Source organism: Anastrepha ludens, chromosome 3, assembly GCF_028408465.1.
Source record: "Anastrepha ludens isolate Willacy chromosome 3, idAnaLude1.1, whole genome shotgun sequence".
Taxonomy (NCBI): Eukaryota; Metazoa; Arthropoda; class Insecta; order Diptera; family Tephritidae; genus Anastrepha; species Anastrepha ludens.
This window is the reverse complement of record NC_071499.1, coordinates 99613848-99638205: the sequence shown is the minus strand read 5'-3', so window position 1 is coordinate 99638205 and position 24358 is coordinate 99613848. Positions and strand designations below refer to the sequence as shown.

Here is a 24358-nt window from a genome sequence, read left to right as displayed (position 1 = left end):
GCGGCGTAATTGGCCCATTTCGTTGACGAGAACGATCGCCACGCTACTGTAAATGGAAATCGATACCGCGACATGATAAACGATTATTTATGGCCGCAATTGAATGGTATGGACTTAGACGACATGTGGTTTCAACAGAACGGGGCCACAAGCCACACAGCACACGCTGTAATTGATTTGTTAAAGAGTAAGTTCGATGAGCGCATTATTTCCAGAAATGGACCGGTCGAATGGCCGCCGCGCTCGTGTGATTTGACGCCTCTAGACTATTTTCTTTGGGGTTATGTGAAGTCATTGGTCTACAGTAACAAGCCGGCGACGATTTGTGAGCTCAGAGCCAATATTGAACGCGAAATTGCTGGAATTTCGGCCGATTTATGCAAAAGAGTGGTCGAAAATTGGGTTCAACGATTGGACTTCGTAAAACGTGCACGCGGTGGTCATGCAAAAGAAATCGAATTTCATACTTAAATGTATATGTTCAAACTCGATAATAAAAAAAAAAATTAGTTGAAAAAGTCAAACCGTTTGTGTTTTATTCAAAAAAAAAAAAGTTGAAGCGCTCTTACTGAAAAACGCTTTAAATGTACTTCCTACTTCCTCTTCATGCGAGCCCGTCGACTCCAAGGCAAACTACCGATCGACCTTATATAAATCACAATCTTAGAAATATCACTTAGCTGTTAAAAGAAATTGATCCAGTATCTATAATGTATTTTTAAAACGAATTTTATTGATAGTTGTATAAATAATATTAACTAACCCATAAATTTATAAAAAGTATAAGAGTTAATTAAATGGCAAATACGTTACTTTGTGAAAAAAAAAATGTTTTATATGGGTCACTGTATATATTGTGCATATTTTTAATAACCCTTTAAATATTCTTATTTCTTTGGAATAGTGTGTGATTCCTAACACGAATTGGCATCAATTTGTGGAGTCGATGCATGTGCATTGGATGTGAATGTAACTGTCGAACCATCTGCAAAATTCGAAACCTTACCTATTTCTTACCTGCATATAAATCCGATTAGACTTAGAATTGTTAAAATCGATAATACGTGCTCGACTTGAAAAACAAATTCCTCGTATATGCCTAATGCTAAAATTAATACTACAATTCCACCTGTTACAAAAAGGATATTACTGCAAAATAAAAACAAGTTTTTATTATTAAAACTTTTCATTTTAATTACGAACAAACCTCGCAATAAGAGTCATTAAAGGAGATGAAAACGAGCTGAGATATCTGTCTGCATATTCATAAGCCCGATTTAGACGTGCATCCAGTTCATGTTCTAATTCATTAAAGTGGCGTAAATATAAGCGACCGTAATTAGACCACATCCGCATTCCTAGAGTTCCCGGCTCTTTTCTTAAGATCTGTTGAAAAAATAACACATACATATATATCTATAAAATATATACAAAATATATAAGTATATATATATTTAAATATAAATAACAAGGAAAAGAAAGGAATTTCATATAAAATAAAAATATGACTACAAAATTGTATACATTTCAAATGTTCTGGGCAGGATGCAACAGAATAGGTCAAATTACATACAGTGGTCACACAATTTATTCGTACACCCTGCGTAGTACCTAAGAAACTTTAGTTTTGCGCAAAATGCTTGCTATGACAATAAATTTCTTTTGGGTCACTGTAAGAATGTTACATTCCTGATGAATTGCTGCAAAAAAAAAAATCCCGTTATTTCAACTCACACTGAGGGGTTTCAAGGAAAGCAGGCAGACGTAGCAAAATTCTGCAAAACATTTATTCGTACACTTTCAGCTCATGATATTGTTGCTGCAGAAGTAATAGTAAAAATCGTTTGTGTTTTTACTAATATTGCTGAAAACGAAATAGTTTGGTTTCTTAGTTTTTATCTTAGATTCAGTTTCAGGTGCGCGTAATATCTCAATTGAATGTGACAAAATGGGTCGACGTACGGATTTACCATTAGAAATGCGTAAAATTGTGATTAAATTATACTTTGAGAACAAGTCTCTGCGCGCAAAATTAACAAAAAATTGGCAAATCGCATTCTACGGTTATTGCTAATTACGTTAATACTGGTAAATTGGAAGCTAATCACCACCAAGCCGGAAGGCGAAAAATATTGACTCCACGTGAGGAACGCACAAAGTAGCATCAGTCACGCAAAATCCAAAAATAACCTCCACACTATACCGAAATACTCAAGAGCCTTTGCATAAAAAAGTCAGCCCACAAATAGTTCGTAATTGTCTGCAAACTGCTGGTTATTATAGCGAAGTTGCACACCGCACGCCCTACATTTCAGCTATTGACAGAAAGAAGAGATTGGAATACGCCAAACGCTATATAAATGAGCCAGATTCTTTTTGGGAAAACGTCATATTCAGTGATGAGTCGAAATTTAATGTTTTTAGAGCAGATGACCCTCCAAAAGCTTGGCGAAAAGAAAAAATAGCTGCATCAGGAATAGGAACAATGGTTTTTATTAATGATAAAATAGGCACACATCTGTATTTAAACATTTGCAATAATACATAAATTGCACGATAATGTCGTTCAACTTGGACTGGATGCTAAAGGACTCTTGTTTCAACAAGACAATGACCCAAAACACTCATCGTATCTCGTGCTAAAATGGCTTTTTTATAGTGTTAAATAAGCTTAAAACTCCACTTCAATCCCCGGATTTGAACCCAATTGAGCATATCTGGGGGCTCTTAGAAAGGAGAATCAAAAAGCACAAAATAACATCAAAGGCGTCATTAAAGGCAGATTTAAGTGTTAAGCGTGAGAAAATTGCAGATAATGAAACCAAGGTATTGGTAAAAAGTATGCACCGACGTTTGGAAGCAGTTATTAAAGCTAAAGGCGGCCCAAAAAAGTCCCGAATACTCGTTTTTTCTATTATTTTTTTAATAAAATATTCTTTATATGGCTATGTACGAATAATATTTGTGCATAAAATTGTGCCTTATTTTGTTATTGCCTTAAGTTCTCTAATTCCAGAAAGAAAGATGGAAGTTTTTGTTCCTTAAATATTGAATAAGTATGTTATTTTTTACGAATATATTAAAATTTTGTTTTTTTGTATAAATCGTGCTAAGTATCAGGTGTATCTGTTTATAAACTGTGAGTGTACGTATAAATTGTGTGACCACTGTATATTTATATATGTATTTAAATCTTTTCTAAAGTGATATCAAAGACAAAATATGATGGCCTCATATATATGTATGTTGATCATGTAGTAAACTCAGCAGTCCAAAAAATGTACTTTGTCTTGAGGCGGCTGTGGAAAACACCAGCTAGTTAAAATCCCATTAGTACCAAAAGGGTACTAGTTGTTATATGAATTCCTGACTAAACCTCGAAGAAAAAATTGCAGTTATTAATCAACAATGCCGCTAGCTATATTTATTCTGAAAAACTTTACCACATTATCAAACCAAATCAAACCCAAATTATTTTTTTCCAAACTAATATTTACACAGTCAGACCGTACTTGTAACCTTATTTTGCCGTACTTCATATATTCTGCAGTGTCAAAAATGTTTTTCGTTGGAGCTGTACAGTTGTGAAATACTTTACCTATCAAAATAAAACTGCAAGCAAATCTAATCTCAAAGTTTTGTTGGTGAATCATTGAAGTTCCTGCGTTATCGTTTTCGAAACAAAACACGTTTCACTTCCATATAGCAGCGTCGTCTTAACATATGCGTTGAATATTCTGAGCTTGGTGTTTCTGGAAATTTGTTAATTTGCCCAAATTTTTTCATACGCGCCGGAATTCAACCCTTGCCTTAGTCAATCTCTTGTTGACGTCTTCCTCTGCTCTGCCGCCTTTGCTAAATGCACGTATACAATATTGGCTAAAATATTGAGCAGTAAGATGATACAAGAGAGGACTATCCAATGCTACCGATCTGCAAGATCATCTATTGACCAAAATTTCCATTTTGCTGCTATTGACATTGAGATTGTCCTTGCTTGCACAAACCTACGACAGGAAGAGTATTAGTGACGCAGATATAACAAAGAATGGCCTAAGAAGATGAAAGACATGTTACTATCAATATCCGAGAACAGAAGACCACCAAGACCAATGATTATGAACGACTACAATTTCGAAGGGGAGCAACTCTATGTAACCACGATGCGATGAAATATACCATCATTATTAAAACTGCTCATATCAAAACTAATTAACAAAAAATGCAAAACGACTAGGCATATGTATGTATATTTACCAACAGTGAGGCCTGTTTTATTTATGGCTCGAAAACATGGGCAATGACGGTAAATGAGGAGTAACTGAAAATACGAGAGATGACAATTCTAAGAAAGATACACGGACTAATAATAGAATAAGAAATAATGATGAGGTTAACCAGAATCTGGGAGAAGATAGTAGAAGTAGTGAACGAAAACAATAGTGAAAAATCCTCTGACAGGTGTAGGTTCACCAGGAGCCAGAGCGCCAAACGATAATGACGTATAACATAGTGGGCAGTACTTCCGTGTGACATGCAGAAATAGACCATAAAAAGACACGTGTTTCCTAGACCAAGTTTTCTTTTGATTCGACACTATTATGGATCTTAACTTGAGTGAAAATGATTTTGAACTCTGTTTCTTAACTCGGTGATACTAAATCGACGGCCAAATCATTATTCGCTCGGTTCATCACTGAGAGTCCAAAAACTTTTGAATTGACAAATTCGACTATTCACATAACATAAATTAGCCTTCTTATTTTGTACTATACTTTAGCTAACAAGTTTGAAATTATTTTGCATGTTATTTTGTGCAAGTGCCAGAAAAACTGCCGTGAAATCTGTGGACAACTTATCGCTGCTAGATATCTTGGTGCATGTACTATAACTCGACGTTGGAGTTCTCTTCCCCAGAATTAAGTACCTATAAGTAACATAAGCATATAATATAAAAGTCAAATAATATTAATTCAAAAGTATTTTCCCCATTTTTTGGAATTGTTATTGTTGAAATAATTTGTATATTTTAGTTACATGGCAACTTTATTTCATTTTCTTTAGACCTTCTGTCCTTAAGTCTTTTCTCACTCTTATGCATGCAAGTAGGCTTTGCATATCAGTCTTGCTTGTGCCGTTACAAATAAAATACCGAATTGTTCTTTCTGACGAAATCACGCGTTTTATTCAAAAGTTATTGTGATTTTGTGATTGTATATACTGCTTAACCTTATATTAGGACTGAATCATTAAATAAATAAACAGTTATATGCATTATTTCATCGTGACGTTTCGAGTTACTCTACCTCAATACTATCAAGAACAAAAAATTCTCCGATCTTATGGTCACCATGCTCCTCCGAAAACAACCAGCATTGTTCCATGAATATCCATGATAGTTCTAAAATCATAAGTTGATCACTCCAGACCATGAGCAAATTTTTAAACAAAAAAATCTATTTAACACACTTATTGAAGAGAAATATTTTTTACGTTTATATTCTCTTACATATGATTGATGCCCCGGAAGTACGCAGCTCCTTCGAGCTTGCCCCGGCTGGTCTCACTCTTAGGAATAGTCGTCTACTGAAAACAGTCGCTACTTACAAAAGCTACGTCTATCACGGCCCGTGCAATAGAATAGCCATCAGTGTCAACTCACTTCATGGTGTTCTCGACTTCTATGGTGGAACCTACGATACTTTTCTGCGAAATGCCAAAAATATCATCCTATAGATTTTTCTCAAGAACCGTCTGGCCCATTTTCTTTATCATTGTATTACTAACCAGCCCTCTATAAATTCTGTTTCTGTACCCTCTTTTTATTTGTATGTATATTGCCGATTGGCGTTTGTTAAATAAATAAATAAATAAATAAATAACAGTTATCAGGCAATGTAAAAATAAATTTTGGATATAACTAATCAACAGCGTAAAAAATATATTGTTTTTTATACATTAACTGCTATAAGCAATTTTTTTGTGGAAAACATAACTATTATGCCCCAACTTTAAACTTATATTCACAGTATCTTTTACTACCCGCAGAATTATAGCTTGCAATTGCTTTAAACTAGAACTGATACAGGATGACAAGGTTCGGTAACGTGTAGTAAGATTGATACAAATTTACCAGAAAAGTTACAAATAGAAAGTCCTCCATTTGATTACTACTATATGATTTCTTCTTCACCTTTATGAATATAATAGAAATGTCTTGGCTGCTGGCTAATAAAGCCTCTTCTATTCGCCATTTCCCCGCTCGCTATCTCTATGCTCGATTAACCTAACGAAAAATTTGCATACGAAAGCAACGGCTAGAAAAAACGGCCACAAAACACTTACGTCCGTCAATGCACCATCTAAGGCTTGCAGGATCTTTTCCTCCAGTTGCCATTTGTGATCAGAAAAATATCTTCCGAAAACTTTTTTAGCCAAGTAGTAGGAAATATGAAAATGAAATTATATCTGAAAAATTTTGCGTGAAAAGGCTTCAAGTGAACGAACATAGAGTAAAAGCAATGGAAGCAGAGAAAGATCAAGGACTGTTAAAAGAAGAAGCGGTGGAGACAGTAGCTAGAGTGAGAACACAGCTGTTGCTTGAAAGTTAACAACAATTTAAGATGACATATTCAAATATACTTTTCACTACGATTGATTCCCATTTGACTTGACGCTATTTAGAATTTTTGATTCGTGTGGGTGTGATTTGTGTTTTTGTGCAAACGAGGAATGTGAGTCACTACTGATTATCACATACGAGGTGACAAAAGGTGGCATTCCATTGGTGTTGTAAATAGAGTCAGCTGTCTTCGTGGAAGTAAACAAAACGAGCCTGCTCTATTTTAATCCAGGTTACCTCTATTGCTGCTCTGCCTTTTCACTGCCTTGCTGCATTGTTGCTGTTTTGCGCTAAATTGCGGCTGTTTTGCTGTGCTGGTCCCTTGCTGTTGGTGCTTGCACTGTGCGCTGACTATCTGCTGCTTTCTTGCTGTGCCTTTGTGGAGCTGGTGCCCGTATTATTTCCATTTAAAATTTTTGGAGTTAGCGTGTGGAACTTGGGCAGCTGATATTCGTATTCAGTGTTGCCGCATCACTATTTGCAGATCAGTACTTTTTGCCAATTTAGTACAATACTTTTTTAGAGCTGCTATCATATTGTAATTTTATTATATCACAAACCATTTCTGCACAGCGCTATCTTACAGGCTATTAGATCAATAGAACAAAATTTTGAACAAAAAATCAAACATTTTGCGACAAAAGGTGGCATACATGGACTTAAAGCGCAAATAGAGAAGTATTTCAAATTGTTTTTCTCTTTGAGACTCATGTGATCGCTGATGACAGGCTTAAAGACTGATATTCTCTGGATTTGATCCTTTAAAAGGAAAACAGCTGATCGGACCAGTGCAAGATACCTTTTTGGCCATAAAAAATTTTTAAATCCTCTTATAACCCAATACTTAGCATGGTCGATAAAGGTACTATTTTGTAAATCAGTATGTGTAGCGCTAGAATCTGTTTCATACCCCGATACATAAACTACATATGCAAGGGAATCTGACTTTGAGAATTGTGAAGCGTTTTTAGTAAACCTTAAACCTACTTCTTTCATTATTGTTGGACACCTAAATGCATTGCTGTTTCACCGAGGTTCGCACCTACGTTCTTTCTAAATTCCGAATGTTCCGAATGGTAGTCACGCAACAACCCATTTGGCTACGGCGGCCGCCATCATACCGAATCATGTACCGTATTATACATAAATATTATAAAATAAATAAAATACTACTACTACTACTACTACTACTAATTTAAATTAAAGACAATATACATATGTACAATATTCACATAGTATAATACTTACATTTACGTATGAAAATGAGATATATAAACACTGCCACACAAAAATTACTGGCGCTAAAATCAAATTTGCTATTGCTACCCACATAATAAGTTTTGATAATCGTTGGGCCAGTTCAACCTGGTTGCTGCGGAAATTGAAATCATCACGAAGTTGCCAATTATTTTGAAATGGTGAGCCAGGACCTCCTGAATGGAATTAAGAGATTAAAGGTATTACTTGCACCGTAAACGAAAATAGAATTGCAAAGAAACTTTCTAGATATGCTTTGCTTCAAATTATTTTATTTAAGGCAATCAAAACAGTAAATAAATATCTCATTGCAAACAAGCTAAATATGAAATATGTTAGTTGACTTACTGAATAGTATGAATTGTATATTAAATATAAGTCCACGACTCAAAGTAACTACCTCTCCAAAAAGTGGTAGGTGAAATTTCACAGGCAGAAGGTTTTTGTTCATCAGGGCAACCATATAATTTTTAAATCTGAAAAGGAAAAAAAAGTTATTGCGCGGCATATGATTCTATGGTAAAAAGTTCTGAATTCAAGCAGTTTTCTCTTTCTAAACCGTCACTGCAAAACAAATTACTTATATACAAAGGTCGCAAATAACTGTTGACCGTTTCTAGTTGTCTGCAAATAAGTGTCTTTTACTCAAAGACTCAGAGAGCAACCGATTGCAACGGATCTTTAACGAGCTCGCTCACGCTCGGCGAGTAACCGTTTTTTTGTTTTGCTTTGCTCTGGTTGTTCCCCAACCGTTTGGTTGAGTGAAATTAATGTATGCGAGTGTTGCTTTGGCTAAACATATTATTTGCGTTCGTGAATTGTGCAAAATGAGAAGAGATTTTAATAAAAAAAGTCCATCATTCCTTAAATTTAATACTGTTTGAAATTGTCAGACACTCATGCTACAAATTTAAAACGACATTTAACTACAAAACATGCGGAAATTTATAAAGAATGGGACAATAACGAGGCCACCGAAGTGCAACAATGTGAAAAAAAGAAAAGTGACGTATCACACGAGTTAAAATTCAATTGTTTCTTCAATATTAAAAATTGCCCCCACCGATGGAAAAACATTCCTGTTCCTGGACAGTGAAGGGTTTAGAGAAATAATGGATCCAATTTATGAATCACTTGGCTTGCACCCAATAACACTTAACGCTTTATTAGTTATTAAGCTCAACTCGTAATAAATAGTAAATATATATGTATATAATGAAACATAAAAAAAAGCGAAATAATTGGAAACAAATATAAATTGTTCTTTAAAAAAAAATTTTTTATCTACAAGGAAATGTGAAAGGAATATGTGAAGACCGTTTGCATTGACTTTTTCAGTCATTTGCTCACATATATATATATATACAATATATAATTGGCGCGTACACCCTTTTTGGGTGTTTGGCCGAGCTCCTCCTCCTATTTGAGGTGTGCGTCTTGATGTTGTTCCACAAATGGAGGGACCAACAGTTTCAAGCCGACTTCGAACGGCAGATATTTTTTTATGAGGAGCTTTGCTATTGCCTGCCGAGGGGCGACGACGACGAAGTCTCTAGCTCAGAGCGTGAGCGAGTGTGTATGCTTTTTTCGGTTGTGTTCGCGAACAGAGCGTAAAGAATGAAAAGGTCAACATTTATTTGCACGCTATGCTTATATACAATCAGGTTCCAAAGTTCGTATGGACATACGGCGTTCAATTGTGGGGATGTGCCGCTGCTTCAAACATCGAAATCATACAACGCCAAAAACAAAGGTCTGAGCCTCTGAGACATGAACAATGCAAAGGTTCCCAACAGTATACCTGTCTTTGCTACGAAGCATGAAAAAACCTGGAAGCGCTCACAAACCCGGAAGATGCAGCACTTAGAGAAGCCATATATACAGGAAGATTACGAAGAACCAAGCCCCGAGACTTAGTGGCCAATGCGTCATAGTTATGTTGTAAATTGTTATACGGAATAATATTATTTGTTAGCTCTGCTAGGTGAAAAAAACAGCTTACGGGCTTCTTATTGATCAAGAATGTTGCTCACTCTTCAGTTTTCAGTTACTAAAGTAGTAATATAGAGGGTGAACGATATGAAGTGTTACAAACTTCCCACTGCTTGCTTCTGTAAAACAGCTATTGACATCAAAGTCAAAATTGTTCTAATGACAGTTCAATATATAATATTATTTATAAGCCATCAAAAGCATTTGCGTCTCAGTTTTGTTCAGTTTTTTTTTTCTGTGATGGAATTCAAACGTAATAGTGTGATTGCGTTATATTTGGCTGGAAAATCACAACCAACCATTGTTCGTGAGCTCAGTCACCTCAAAGTGAATAATATTTTTGTGTGTCGCACTATAAAACGTTACAATGATACTGGTAGCATTGCAAAACGCTATGGAGGTGGACCAAAAAAAAAAAAACAGCAACAACGCCAGAAATGGTTCGGAAAGTGAAAGCTCGACTTGAACGAAATCCACGTCAAAGTGGAAGAAAAATGGCCAAGGAATTGAAAATATCGCAAGACAGCATTCGACGCATATTGAAAAATGAGCTCAAGGTCAAGACTTACAAGTTTCAAAAAGCACACAATCTTTCACCACAGCAAAAAAAAAGTTCGATGCGAAAGAGCAAAGGAGTTGTTGCGCTTGCACGAACGTGGTGAATTTCCTAACATTGTGTTTTCTGATGAAAAAAATGTCCCAATTGATCAGTTCATAAACACTCAAACCGATCGTGTTTACTTGACCGAACGCTCATACGAGAATTTGAGCCTACGTATGGCCACTCGAAGCAATTTCCCATCGCGAGTAATGGTTTGGGCCGCAGTTTATCGGGAAAATGTTTTAGAAGCTGCTTTAGAGACGTGGACACGCAAACATTTCGGTCGTATACCATGGACGTTCCAACAGGACTCGGCACCATCTCATAAAGCTCGTGTTAAGTGTGAACCAAGAATGGTTAAAAAATCATGTTCCACACTTCATTTCGTCCACACAATGGCTTTCGAATTCGCCAGACGAAAATCCGATGGACTATTCCATCTGGTCCATTTTGGAGAGCATGGTGAGGACTAAAAAATATGCCAGTAGGAATGCGCTGGAAAAAGCGATTATACAAGAATGGCCCAAAATACCTCAAGATCACATTCGTGCAGTATGAACTCATTTTTTGACCGTTTGAAGGCTATAGTCAAGACAAAAGGTGGTCATATCGAGCTAAAGTGAATATATGTTAAAATTGTAATCATTTTTGAACAATTTCGTCTTTGAAATCAATAAAAACTAATTTCACACAAAAAAGTTATGGTGTTTTGAATAGGTAACACTTCATATCGTTCACCCTGTAATAGTAGATAATACTTTCATAATGGTAATATTATATATAAGTTACCTTTTCTTAACATATTCGCATAGGGAAACGAGAATTCTTGTTTTGCGCGAAGTGTGCTTTCCTGAAATGAATAGAAGTGCTTTCCCTAAGGATATTTACACCCCGGTCTCTCTTTCAGGTCTTCACATATAAACTGTTTACTTTGAAGATCTCATTTCGGGATCTTTCGTATTCTGATCCTGAATAAAAAAATCTGCTGGCGATTACGTTTTCAAAGAGACTGTCTCCGAGAATTTGTGGCGAAAATACGATCGGCGACAATCTCACACTACCTTTTTACTTATCGCCGTGTTATTACTTTTTAAAATATTCCCTAATTAACTAATTTAGGTGTAAGAACTTAATCCTCTACACGTTATATATGAGTTTGTTTCAGTCTGTTAGTGACATAGTAGTGATCAACATAATTGTTCTTCCCATCATGGATAAATTTAATCAGGTTGAAAACGAAATTAATGACGTTTTTATCAGACTTAAAAAAGTGCACACCTATTGTATATGAAACAGATAGTAATACATAGAACTTCTGAATCAGAGGAGGATAAAAGTGGTAGTAAATGTGAATGAGAGGGGAATAAAAATATTGAGAATGAAGCAGAAATTGATATTAGTGATATATGGGATGAAATTCGTATACCACCACGGTTAGAATCATTTGAAGGAGTTCCAAGTATGAGGACTTATAAATTTTCTGAAAATATCGTTGAGCTATTTTTTAATGATGGCTTCTTCTTGTACCTGTGCCATGAAACAAATAAATTTCACAATGAAAGAGTAACTTAGTATAATGCTTACAAAAGTGCGTTAAATTGGTCTGAAGTCACTACAATATAAATAGGCTATTTCTTGTACTCATAATTTGAATGGCGCAGGTAAAAAAAATGCATTTCAAGACTATTGAGCGAAAGATCCCTTGATAGAAACAGCAATATTTTCAATAATTATGACTGGCACAAGAGTTAAACATATTTAGACGTTTTTGCACTTTAATTGGAACACCCAAATAAAAGATGATTCTTACCGATTAGTAAATATTCAGCATATTTTAGACCACTTTATTCCAAAATTTCAGGAATTTTATTTCCCAGCACGAGAAATTTCTTTAGATGAAACGAGAATTCTGAATGAAGGAATGATTCCTTGGAGAGGAGAGTTTTCATTTAGAACATATAATTCGACTAAGATCATAATCTTATACATATATGGGTTGTTCGTACGAGCAGGATGTGAAAGTACGGATATCTAATAAATCTAGAAATATACTATGCAAAAGGTTACAAGAGGCCATGATAGTTGTGTCCGGTAAATGACATTACTTATACCAGGGTAACTATTATAATATAATAGTGTTCAAAAAGCAGAATTAGTATTAAAACATAAGGCTAGAGTTTGCGGCACTATACGAGAAAACAGGATTACCGATAGATTTAAAAAATAACATAATAAAAGAAAAAATGTGACGTTAGTATTTCACCGAAAATGTGTCTGACGATAGCACCTTAGAATGTCAAGGCATAGCTGTCCCGTCAGGCGATGCCGAACTCGAAATTTTTAATATATACGTACCTCCTGTCACCTGCTGCCCGGGTGGATATCACCCTGACATTGGTGCACTCATCAGAGGTGAAAACCGATCGGTTGTAGGTGACTTTAATGCACATCACGATCTTTGGCATTTAAGGCTGCCAAACGATCGTAGGAGATATCAATTGGCAGAGCAGATAGACGATTCGGCATTTAGCACTATGAACGACGACGACCCCTTTAGGGTAGTATGCAATTACAGCAGCTCGCCTGATATAACTATAGCTAGCGCTGGTCTGATAAATAGCATAACCTGGCGACCCCTCTAGCCGAAGCAGCCAGTTTAGCAAACGAGCGTGACCTCCTACGCCGGGTCGATCCCGGGGATCCCCGTAAAAGGGATCTCAATTCGGAGATCTGCCAACTGGTAAATCAACATAAACGGACCAAATAGTTCAGCACCCGACGAAGCACAACGATCCAAGAATCACATCACTTGTAACGGTTTCACTTCGTCGGACTCGAAGAGATGCGCGAGCTATTTAAGCCGACTATTCACATTGCATCGTTCGGCCGACAGATCCAAGCGTCGTGCCACCAGACGTCTGCACAAACAAACGAACGACAATGCGCCACTTACTTTCTCCTATGATGAGGTTCAGGGGGGCCACCAACAAAACCAAATCATTTAAAGTCATTGGCCCTGACGGACTAAACATAAAGGGTTTTCAATCTGTCCTTGGCCATTCTCATTATCACCGACAAGTGCCGCCGCCCCTGCGAGAGGACTGTTCTAGTAGCGTTGGACTTGAACAAGGCTTTAGATGATATTTTTCAGTCGACACTCCCGCCAGGACTGAAGAAGCCCGCCAACTATCTGAGCGGTCGTCTCACGGCAGTGATTTCTAAAGACCAAACATTCAAACAGAGGGAGTCTCTCTGGTCTCATACGCTGAGGACTGCACAATATTGGCGTCGAGCAATGTCATTGATGACCTGTGCGCCAAGCCACACGCCTACCTCGAAGACCTTTCTCGCTTTTCCACTGCGAGGAATCTTCACTTTCCCCCACAAAGTCCACGGCGACCTTCTTTAACACTTGTAGAAAGGAAGTCAAACTGCAACTCAAGGTTAAAGGCGATGACACACCAATTCCGACTGTTAGCAATCCCAAAATTTTGGGTGTAACCTTCGGCAGTTTGCTCTTCTTCTCTGCGCACACAACCGCTATTGCTACTAAGGTCCAACATCGCAACAAGATCCTCAAATCGCTTGCCGGCAAGCACTTGGGGCCGAACAAAGAAATGTTGTTATAGACAGTTAAGGCAATAGGCCGGCCGGTTCTTAACTATGCTGCGCCTCTCTGGCCGCTTGGAACTTGTGACACCCTCCTTATGTCCCTCTTCAACATCTTCACAACGAGGCCAATATGCTACCTGTAAATGAGCTCAATAGTAGTAGTAGAAAGTGTACTAGATATATAGGGTGGGCCATGTAAAATTTGGTTTTTGAATCGGCTATAAAAAAAAATTATTAATATTTTTTCAAACTTTTTTTTTTATTTTGAAGATTGTACATTGTCATTTATGAATGAAAAATAATATCGTTCAAATGACTGCCACGCCTGGCTTTACAGTAGGCCATTCGATCAACCCAATTTTTAAGCACATTTTCGATTGTTTGGGCTCCAATTTCATGAATGGCAACTTCGATTTCGAGGACCCAACATCGACTCGGATCATTACCTTGTTGCAGCCAAACTGCGCACACGCCTCTGTGCAGCAAAAAACGTACATCTACCTACGCAAAGAATGTTCGACACCGAAAAGCTGCAATCACAACAGACAGCCAGAAGATTCGCCACTCGACTCTCACTCCTGCTCTCGGAGAGCACTGCCCAACACACCGGCATGCATGAGCAATGGAGCAACATTTCTCGTTCCCTACGTACCGCCGCCGAAGAAGAAATCGGATTCCGGCGAGCCCGAAAAAACAACTGGTACGACGAGGAATGTCATGCTGCCGCCGAAAGAAAAGATGCCGCCTATAGAGCCACACTGCGATCGGGCGCAACGCGAGCCATGTGGGATCGCTACAGAGAGCTAAAAAAGGAAGAGAGACGTATTATCCGACAGAAGAAACGAGAGGCCGAAATACGTGAGTGCGAGGAGCTTGAGATGCTGGCCAATAGGAACAACGCCCGAAAATTTTACCAGAAAGTTCGGCGGCTTACAGAAGGTTTTAAGACCGGGGCGTTGTCCTGTAAGAACAAAGACGGCGATCTGGTGACTGACGTACAGAGCAATCTTAAATTATGGAGGGAACACTTCTCGAACCTGTTAAACGGTGACAGCTGCGCATGTCATAGAGAATGTGAAGATCCCGATACCCCAATCGTTGACGACGGAATTGTCGTTCCGTTACCCGACCATGACGAGGTGAGAATAGCAATATCACGGCTAAAGAACAACAAAGCCGCGGGCGCCGACGGACTGCCGGCTGAGCTATTCAAACATGGCGGCGAGGAGCTGGTAAGGTGCATGCATCAGCTCCTATGCAGAATATGGTCGGATGAAAGCATGCCTGCCGATTGGAATTTAAGTGTGCTCTGCCCAATCCATAAGAAGGGCGATCCTGCAATTTGTGCCAATTACCGCGGGATTAGTCTTCTAAATATCGCCTATAAGGTTCTAGCGAGCGTATTGTGTGAAAGGCTGAAGCCCACCGTCAACCAACTGATTGGACCTTATCAGTGTGGCTTCAGACCTGGAAAGTCTACCATCGACCAAATATTCACAATACGCCAAATCTTGGAAAAGACCCATGAAAGGAGAATCGACACACACCATCTTTTCGTCGACTTCAAAGCTGCATTCGACAGTACGGAAAGGAGTTACCTGTATGCCGCTATGTCTGAATTTGGTATCCCCGCAAAACTAATACGGCTATGTAAGATGACGTTGCTCAACACCAGCAGCGCCGTCAGAATTGGGAAGGACCTCTCCGAGCCGTTTGATACCAAACGAGGTTTCAGACAGGGTGACTCGCTGTCGTGTGACTTCTTTAACCTGATGTTGGAGAGCATCGTACGAGCCGCAGAACTTAATCGCTCAGGCACAATATTTTATAAGAGCGTACAATTGCTGGCGTATGCCGATGATATTGACATCATCGGGCTTAACAACCGCGCTGTTAGTTCTGCCTTCTCCAAACTGGATAAAGAGGCAAAGCGAATGGGTTTGGTGGTGAACGAGGACAAAACGAAGTACCTCCTGTCTTCAAACAAACAGTCGGCGCACTCGCGTATCGGCACCCACGTCACTGTTGACAGTTATAATTTTGAGGTCGTAAAAGACTTCGTGTATTTAGGAACCAGCATTAACACCGATAACAATGTCAGCCTTGAAATCCAACGTAGAATCTCGCTTGCCAACAAGTGCTACTTTGGACTAAGTAGGCAATTGAGCAGTAAAGTCCTCTCTCGACGAACAAAATTAACACTCTACAAGACTCTCATCATGCCCGTCCTAACGTATGGCGCAGAAGCTTGGACGATGACAACATCCGATGAAGCGACGCTTGGAGTGTTCGAGAGAAAGATTCTGCGTAAGATTTTTGGACCTTTGCACGTTGGCAACGGCGAATATCGCAGACGATGGAACGATGAGCTGTATGAGCTTTACGACGACATAGACATAGCGCAGCGAATAAAGATCCGGCGGCTTCGTTGGCTGGGTCATGTCGTCCGAATGGATACAAACGCTCCGGCTTTGAAAGTATTCGATGCGGTACCAGCTGGTGGTAGCAGAGGAAGAGGAAGGCCTCCTCTGCGTTGGAAAGATCAGGTGGAGAAGGACTTGGCTTCACTTGGTGTGTCCAATTGGCGCCGGTTAGCACGAGAAAGAAACGACTGGCGCGCTTTGTTAATCTCGGCCAAAATCGCGTAAGCGGTTATCGCGCCAATTAAGAAGAAGAACTTCGATTTCGTGTTTTAAAGCATCAATCGTCTCTGGATGGTTCGCATAGCAATTGTCCTTAACGGCTCCCCCCACAAACGCTATATGACCCGCCCTGTAGAAGATTGGGCCCGGCGATAACGGAATTCGAAAAATACAAAAAGAGCAGAAAAGAATTGAGGAAAGCTATAAGCCAAAGCAAAAAAGACAAATGGGAAGAGCTAAGAAACGATCTAAGAAGTAACCCATGGGGGTTGGGCTACAAAATCGTTATGAAAAATCTAGGAACCAAGATGGGGCGGCATAATTGAAGCCTTAAAGGTAAAATTCAAGATCCCGAATAATCTATTGAAGCAATCGCGTGCTCCTATACGAAACCCGAGAAGGATGCAAGACTATACCAATAACAGCAGGTGCGGCCCAAGGATCAATACTCGGACCTGAACTTTGGAATATAAGAGATGCCTGAAGATATGCCTTTAGTGGGATACGCAGATGATATTGCAGCTGTAATAATTGCTCGAAACACTGACGAAGCCAAAAGGAAGATAAATCAGGTTATGATCCGAGTTCAGACATGGCTAGAGGATCACGGATTAAAGCTGGCCATAGAGAAAACAGAGCTAATCCTTTTAACCAACAGTCGTACCCCACACGAAATAGATATACAATTCCTCGATGACACTTTATCGACAAAAAGAGTGGTCAAATACCTAAGAGAGCAATTAGACACAAAGCTAAAAATCATGCTGTCACAAGAGCTGCCAAATCAGCGGCATGTTAAGTAAGCTCATGGCAAACCTTGGAGGTCCAACTCATAACAGGCGAAAACTTTTAATGGACACGACGAACTCGATTCTTCTATACGGATGCGAAATATGGACAGATTCGCTAAGCGTGTAAAGCCGACTAAAAACTTTGCAATCTGTGAAACGCACCTGCGCTCTCAGAGTGGCTTCTTCATACAGAACAGAATTTGAAGCAGTGGTTTTAGTTATCAACGGAACCATCCCTATAGATATTCTAGCACAAAACGCAAACGGAGATGGAAGACAAAAATCTCAGGAATCCCAGTACCATGTTTCTCCGACATTAGAATTCAAACACCCACACTTTGGCAGGCAAGATGGAACTCTGAACGGTACGGTACAACGAGACTGATACCCGATCTAAAAAAGTCGGTAAAAGGAAAGCACGCTGAGGTTGACTATTACCTCACACAATTTTTGTCCGGACATGGGTCCTTTCGCAAGTATTTGTGGCAAATGGGAAAAGTGAACCTACCAAACTGCATATATGGAGATAATGAGTATGATGATGCGGAGCACACCTTCTCTGAATGCGACAGGTGGAACATAGAGAGAACAGGTCTACATCGAGCTATTGGTATATTTACACCTGAAGAAATAATCGATAAATGATGATAGACGAAGGAAAATGGAATGCCGCCGCAAATTTCGTGGAGGATTGAGCATAGGTTTCTCAAAACAGACGACCCTGGGCGCAGGGTGAGTAAGAAAGTGTCCTGGGTGGAGGGAAAAATCAAAGAGAATAGGAGGCATATTTTTAGTGGAATCACCACACACGCAGTAGCGACGGTTACACTATATGGTGCGAAGGCAATTTTAACCCAGCCTCACCGCAAAAAAAAAAAAATGGATGCACTCCAGGCTTTCCTATAGTAAACAGATTCTTACCAACTAGATATACCGACAATTCGAACCTACCTTAATAGACCTTGTTATCAGGACTAGTCTTGATCATATTCTCAAATTTGACCAAATGTTTTTTATCTTTAGTGCACTACATGTGTGGTTACATGGTGTTACTTTTATGCATCGCGATCTGAAATCTGTATATGTTAATGATCCGTTCGCGGATCAGTAAAATGGTAAAAAATAATGTCGATTCTATAAGATTGTTAATGAAAAACTTCACTTTATAATTAAAACCCCCACTGAAGTATTTGAACATCATGCCCTGTCCGTACTGTTCAGTCTATGAATAGCTCTTGTTCATGGTACAATAATAAAATACGTTAAGCTTTAAAAACTCGAAACAAATTGTATGCAAAAAGAAGAAGAGCCAACGCTGACTACGCTTGGTCAGAGTACAAGAATGCAGGACATAAAGCTACCGCCATTTTAATAAATACAAAACGGTGGTATTAAATATTATAAATTATATCCCTTACTACCACCTACAGATTTATGACGTGGTTTAAAAAACCTGAATGTGCATGGAAAATTTAAGTCTGAATGTAAAATTTAACCTAAAATCCTTAAGGACTATTTTACTAGCGCCAGCAAAAGCGGAAGCAGTTCTCCAGCCCAATTAGCAAATTTCATCATTTGTTCAGGAAAATAATTTATACCTAAGTATGGCAGTCCAAAATATGGCAAAAATATTTGATGACATAAGAATACATATGTCATCATAGTGACTTATCTCTTCTGGATTTCTCTAAAGCAATTTCCCAATGGACGCACAATAATTGTTTTATCCTAAGTGCGGCCAAGTCATGTGTATTGCCCATTAGTATCAGTTTAGTGCACGTGGAAGATATTCCAAAATTGTTTTTTGGCAATAGCGGCCTAATGCTCAATAACAAGGTAAAAAAAAGTAGGTTTTGTTGTAAATTATGTATTGAGATGTTATGACCATGTAAATAAAGTTTTAAGTAATGTGTATACTTTTTTACCTAGGAGTATATTTAGCAAGGAACTCCATTTGTGGAACATCAAGACGCACACCACAAATAGGAGGAGGAGCTCGACCAAACACCCAAAACGGGTGTACGCGCCAATTATATATATATATATATATATATATATATATTTAGCGTGGATTAAGAATTACGCCATTAGAAAAGAAAGCTAGCTATACACATTGTGCCATATATCACGTACTATGAGCTCGTATATAGTAAACTTGAATCTATTTCATCTCACAAAATTGATATTGCGTTTAATAATGTTACGCGTTACGTCTGTGGTATCAAACGATATGACCATTTCTTTGTGGAAAAACAAAATTAAAATTCTCGGTCGCAGCATTTTTGATTATCTGGCGGCTAAAAATTGTATATTTATGTACAAGCTAATTGAATTCAAAACTCGCGAAACCCTTTGCGAGAAAATAGGAGTGATGAGATCTAACAGGCATCTAACTTTGATTGGCCTAAAATATTCTTACTTGTCCTCATCAAGGCTTTCCTTCATTAATGCTGTGAAGTTCTGGAAATCCATTCCAGAATCTATGAAGCTTACTATGAATAGGGCTAACTACAAAAAGGTAATTCACAATTATTTTAGTTCTGTAAATTGAATTTTACTACGATTTAACATCTCGATATATTTATTTATTTTTTCACTCTATTAAATATTTTTCCTTGAGACCCTTATGCTTCTCAACACTTGTCTTCAAGTCTAGGGTCCGGCACTCAACTTCAGGGCATCAGCTGTCTATTAGTTGGCTAAATGGCAGTCCAGAGTATTGTTTGAATGCGCGTTGAACCGTAAACGCGAACAAAGAAACTCAGTAATTGATTTCAAACGTAATAATGTGATTGCATTATATTTGACTGGGAAATCACAACAGGCGATTGTTCGGAGCACCTTAAAGTAAAAAAAAGTTTTTGTTTATAGCAACATTACTCGTTACAATGATACTGGTAGCATCGCGAAACATCATCGAGGTGATCATCAAAAGACTGCCACGTCACGTGAAATTGTTCAAAAAGTGAAGAAGCGACTTGAGCAAAGTCCCCGACGAAGTGCCAATCAAATGGCGAAAAAACTGAAAATATCTGACAAATATCTGAATATAAAAGGCATCCGTCGCATACTGATAAATTATCTCAAAGTCAAGTCAAAAAGCCAAAAGGCGCATGATCTCACACCACAGCAGCAACAAGTCAGACTTGAGAAAGCGAAGGAGTTGCTTGACCGAAAGCGGCCAATGTCCGAACATTGTGTTTTCTTACGAGAAAATTGTTCAAATTGAGCAAATCGTAAACTCCCAAAACGATAGGGTTTATTTGACCGACCATTCATACGAGAATTTGAGTCATCGATTGGCCACCAGAATGCAGCACCCGCCATGATTTGGGCCGCTCTAACCGCATATGGGCGCTCTCCAATCGTTTTCATCGAGGATGGCGTCAAGGTAAATGCGAAATATTATCGGGAAAGTATTCTTGAGGTTGCTTTGGACCGTTTCAAGGCCATAGCAAGGCAAAAGGTGGTCATATAGAGCAAAAGTAAATTGATTCCTACTTTTGTATTATTTTAATAAAAGTAATTTTCCATACTAAATTTATGGCCTTTTTAATTGGTTACACTTCGAGTGCCGGTCCACGTAAATGTAATTATAAGAAGCTACATTTAGACTTACTACCTTTATATTATGTATATATCTGTCATGATTGTTATGACTGTATGATTTTAGTTTTAAGTTTACATTCTATTGTTTCGACCCATATAAATCGCCAGGACTGGATGGAATCTTCCCAGCCATGCTCCAAAAGGTAAGCCATCTTGTGGTACCATGGTTAAAAACGATATTCAGGGGATGCTTGAGATTCGGCTATGCTCCTGTATTGTGGAGAGAAGCGAGAGTTGTGTTTATTCCAAAAGCTGGAAAAAACAACCCTCTCTACTCGAAGGAATACATGCTCATTAGTCTGACCTCTTTTCTCCTGAAAACGTTAGAGAGGATTCAAGACACATCCATTAGAGACACAATTGCGCCGGACGTATTACACTAAAGGCAGATCTACTAAAACTGCACTTCACTCACTTGTACTAAATATAGAAAAGGAGTTAGAATAAAAGAAGTATGCTCTAGGTGTATTTCTAGATATATCAGGGGCCTTTAATAACGTGACAAAAGATGCTATTTTAAATAGCATAGAGTCACTTAATTTGCAACCCGCGATTTATCTATGGGCAAGGCAGCTATTCGCTAGCAGGAAGATAAGAGTGGAATGGAACGATACAAGCGTCACCAAATATGCATGCAGAGGCCCTCCGCAAGGTGGGGTACTATCGCCTCTATTATGGTTACTTGTAGCAAACGAACTGCTCAAGAAATTTGACGGAGGGACACCAAAACTAGTGGCATATGCAGATGACATAGCTATAGTAGTTACGGGAAAGTACCTGGACACCATCAGTAATGTGGTAAACGGTACTCTATTGGGCATCTCGCGCAGGGCTAGGGATAAACGCCGGAAAAACGGACATGGTACTTTTTACCAGGAAATACAAGGTCCCGACGTGGAACCTCCCGAAGCTAGGCAACAACGAGCTACTTCTCAAAGATCATGCAAGGTACCACGGAGTAATACTAGATAGTAAATTGCTGTGGAAGCACAATGTTGAGGAAAGGGTGAGAAAGGCCAGTAATGCATTGTATGCATGTAAAATAATGCTGGGCGTTACTTGGGGTCTATCACCCTCTTTGATGCATTGGTGCTACACGGCAGTAGTTTGACCGATATTGCTGTATGGGGCCTTAGTATGGTGGGCTGCGACAAGAAAACTGACATACTTAATGCCACCGGAGAGGATTCAACGACTCGCTGCACTGTGCATAACAGGAGCGATGAAAACCACTCCAACGGCGGTGCTGGAAATGATACTCAGCATGCGACCTATTGACCTTATGGCGGAAAACCTGGCATCGAAATCCGCAAGGAGGCTAGTGGCTGCTGGGGTATTCACCTGCAGAACCTTCGGACACAGCTCAATAGGAAAGTGGAGCTCAGGTTGCACACCCTACATGACTCCGTACTTTAATTGGGAGAGAAGGTTTCGCACTACAATTGAAGAGGAGGGATGGCACAAAGGCATGAAGCCTGACCATGGAACTTTTCACATCTATACAGACGACTCTAAAACTTTAGACGGAGTGGAAGCGGGCATTTACTGCTCAAAGCTAAGGATAAGGCAGCCTATCAAGCTGCCAGACCAAAGCAGTATTTTCCAAGCGGAAGTTTTTGCTGTGGGGAAAGCCGCGGAGCTAGCCTACACTAGAACAAGAAAGAACTCAACAATTAATATATACGTGGACAGTCAAGCAGCAATAAAAGCAATAAGCTCATATTGTATTAAGTCCAAAAATGTTCAACGGGGCAGGGAGGCCATAGAAAGACTAGCCGTAAACAGTAGGCTGCATATCTATTGGGTACCTGGTCACAAAGGCATTATGGGAAACGAAATAGTAGATGAGATAGCAAAAAGTGTTGTTAGACTACCTTTTGAACAAGAGAACGACATACCAACACCGTTAAATACAATATATAATGAAATGGACAACTACATGAAAAGGCAAGTGGAAGCTGGGTGGACTAATCTGACCACATGCAAAACAGCAAAAGTTCTACACATAACAAACGACAAAAAACTGACTCAATTTGTACTTACGCTCTCGCGAAAGGACTGCAGAACTATTATAGGTATGCTAACAGGTCATAATCTATTGGCTGCACATGTGTACAAGATAGGCAATGCTAACACGGACAAATGCAGGAAATGCAGAGAGGATGTTGAGGAAACTTTAGAACACCTTCTGTGCGTTTGTCCGGCATTATTAAAAACGCGTCTAAAAATGCCTGGGAGCCCCATTGTTTGAGGGTCTGGAGGACGTCTCAAAAGCGGATCTCCCAGCTCTGCTTAGATTCACCAAAAGCGCTGACATCTTACATGATGTCTACTTTCGGTATTCATAGAGGTCGGTCTCCATCTAGTATCGCTAGGGACCAAAAGGTCTATGCGTGGCTTATTGCCAACCAGGCTAACCTAACCTAACCTTACATTCTATTGTACTAGAATTAAGTTTTTAAAAATTTTTTAACTTATATTCTGCAGATGTACTACTGTGGGCAAAAAGTAAGGTGAATTTATTTGTCAAACTTCGCGGGATTAAAATTTCGCTCTAGTTATTTTTTTCATGAGTTGGCAGCACTGTTAATAACATCTGGGCCAACTTTCATGTGAATGTCATTATCAGTAATATATTTACGCTTGTGTTTACCAAACGACGAAGAGTGCATTTTTCGATTTTTACAATGTCTGATTTGATTGAGCAGAGAAGTGCCATCAAATTTTGTTTGCGGAATGAAATTTCGGCTGCGAAAACGTTTAGCATGTTGCAGAAGGCATTTGGTGATTCGACCATGTCGCAGAAAAATGTTTATAAGTGGTACAAAGACTTCAAAGAGGGTCGAGAACGTGTTGATGACTTGGAGCGCTCCGGACGATCATGGACGTCAACAGATGACCAACATGTCAACAGAGTGAAGGAGTTAGTGCTCAAAAATCGTCGGTTGACTGTTAAAGACCTTACTGATATGATCGGAATATCAGAAGGAGCTGTGAAAACCATTTTGAAAGACTATTTGGGCCTACGAAAAGTCAAATCTCGTTTGGTACCGAAAACTCTCAATTTCTTGGAAAAAAGTCGTCGCGTTGATATGTGTGAAACAATGCTTTCAGACTATCAGGACAAGCTCAAATGCATCATTACGGGAGATGAGATTTGGATTTATGCTTACGACCCTAAACAACCGACCAATCAAGCGAATATCGTGCTAAAGGCGAGGCCAGACCGAAA

General features: G+C 38.9%; 1 protein-coding gene across 2 annotated transcripts in view; it reads right to left on the bottom strand.

Annotated features, from left to right (window-relative positions):
- The window catches only part of LOC128858593 (autophagy-related protein 9A), a 68946-nt gene that overhangs the window by 26806 nt on the left and 17782 nt on the right, over window positions 1-24358 (bottom strand). For both annotated transcript variants that reach the window (XM_054094992.1, XM_054094993.1), the window contains 4 exons: window positions 8228-8355; window positions 7871-8055; window positions 1208-1386; window positions 1018-1149 (listed from right to left, as the gene is read on the bottom strand). In XM_054094992.1, the coding sequence (XP_053950967.1) occupies window positions 1018-1149; window positions 1208-1386; window positions 7871-8055; window positions 8228-8355 (624 nt within the window). The remainder of the gene's footprint in view (window positions 1-1017; window positions 1150-1207; window positions 1387-7870; window positions 8056-8227; window positions 8356-24358) is intronic.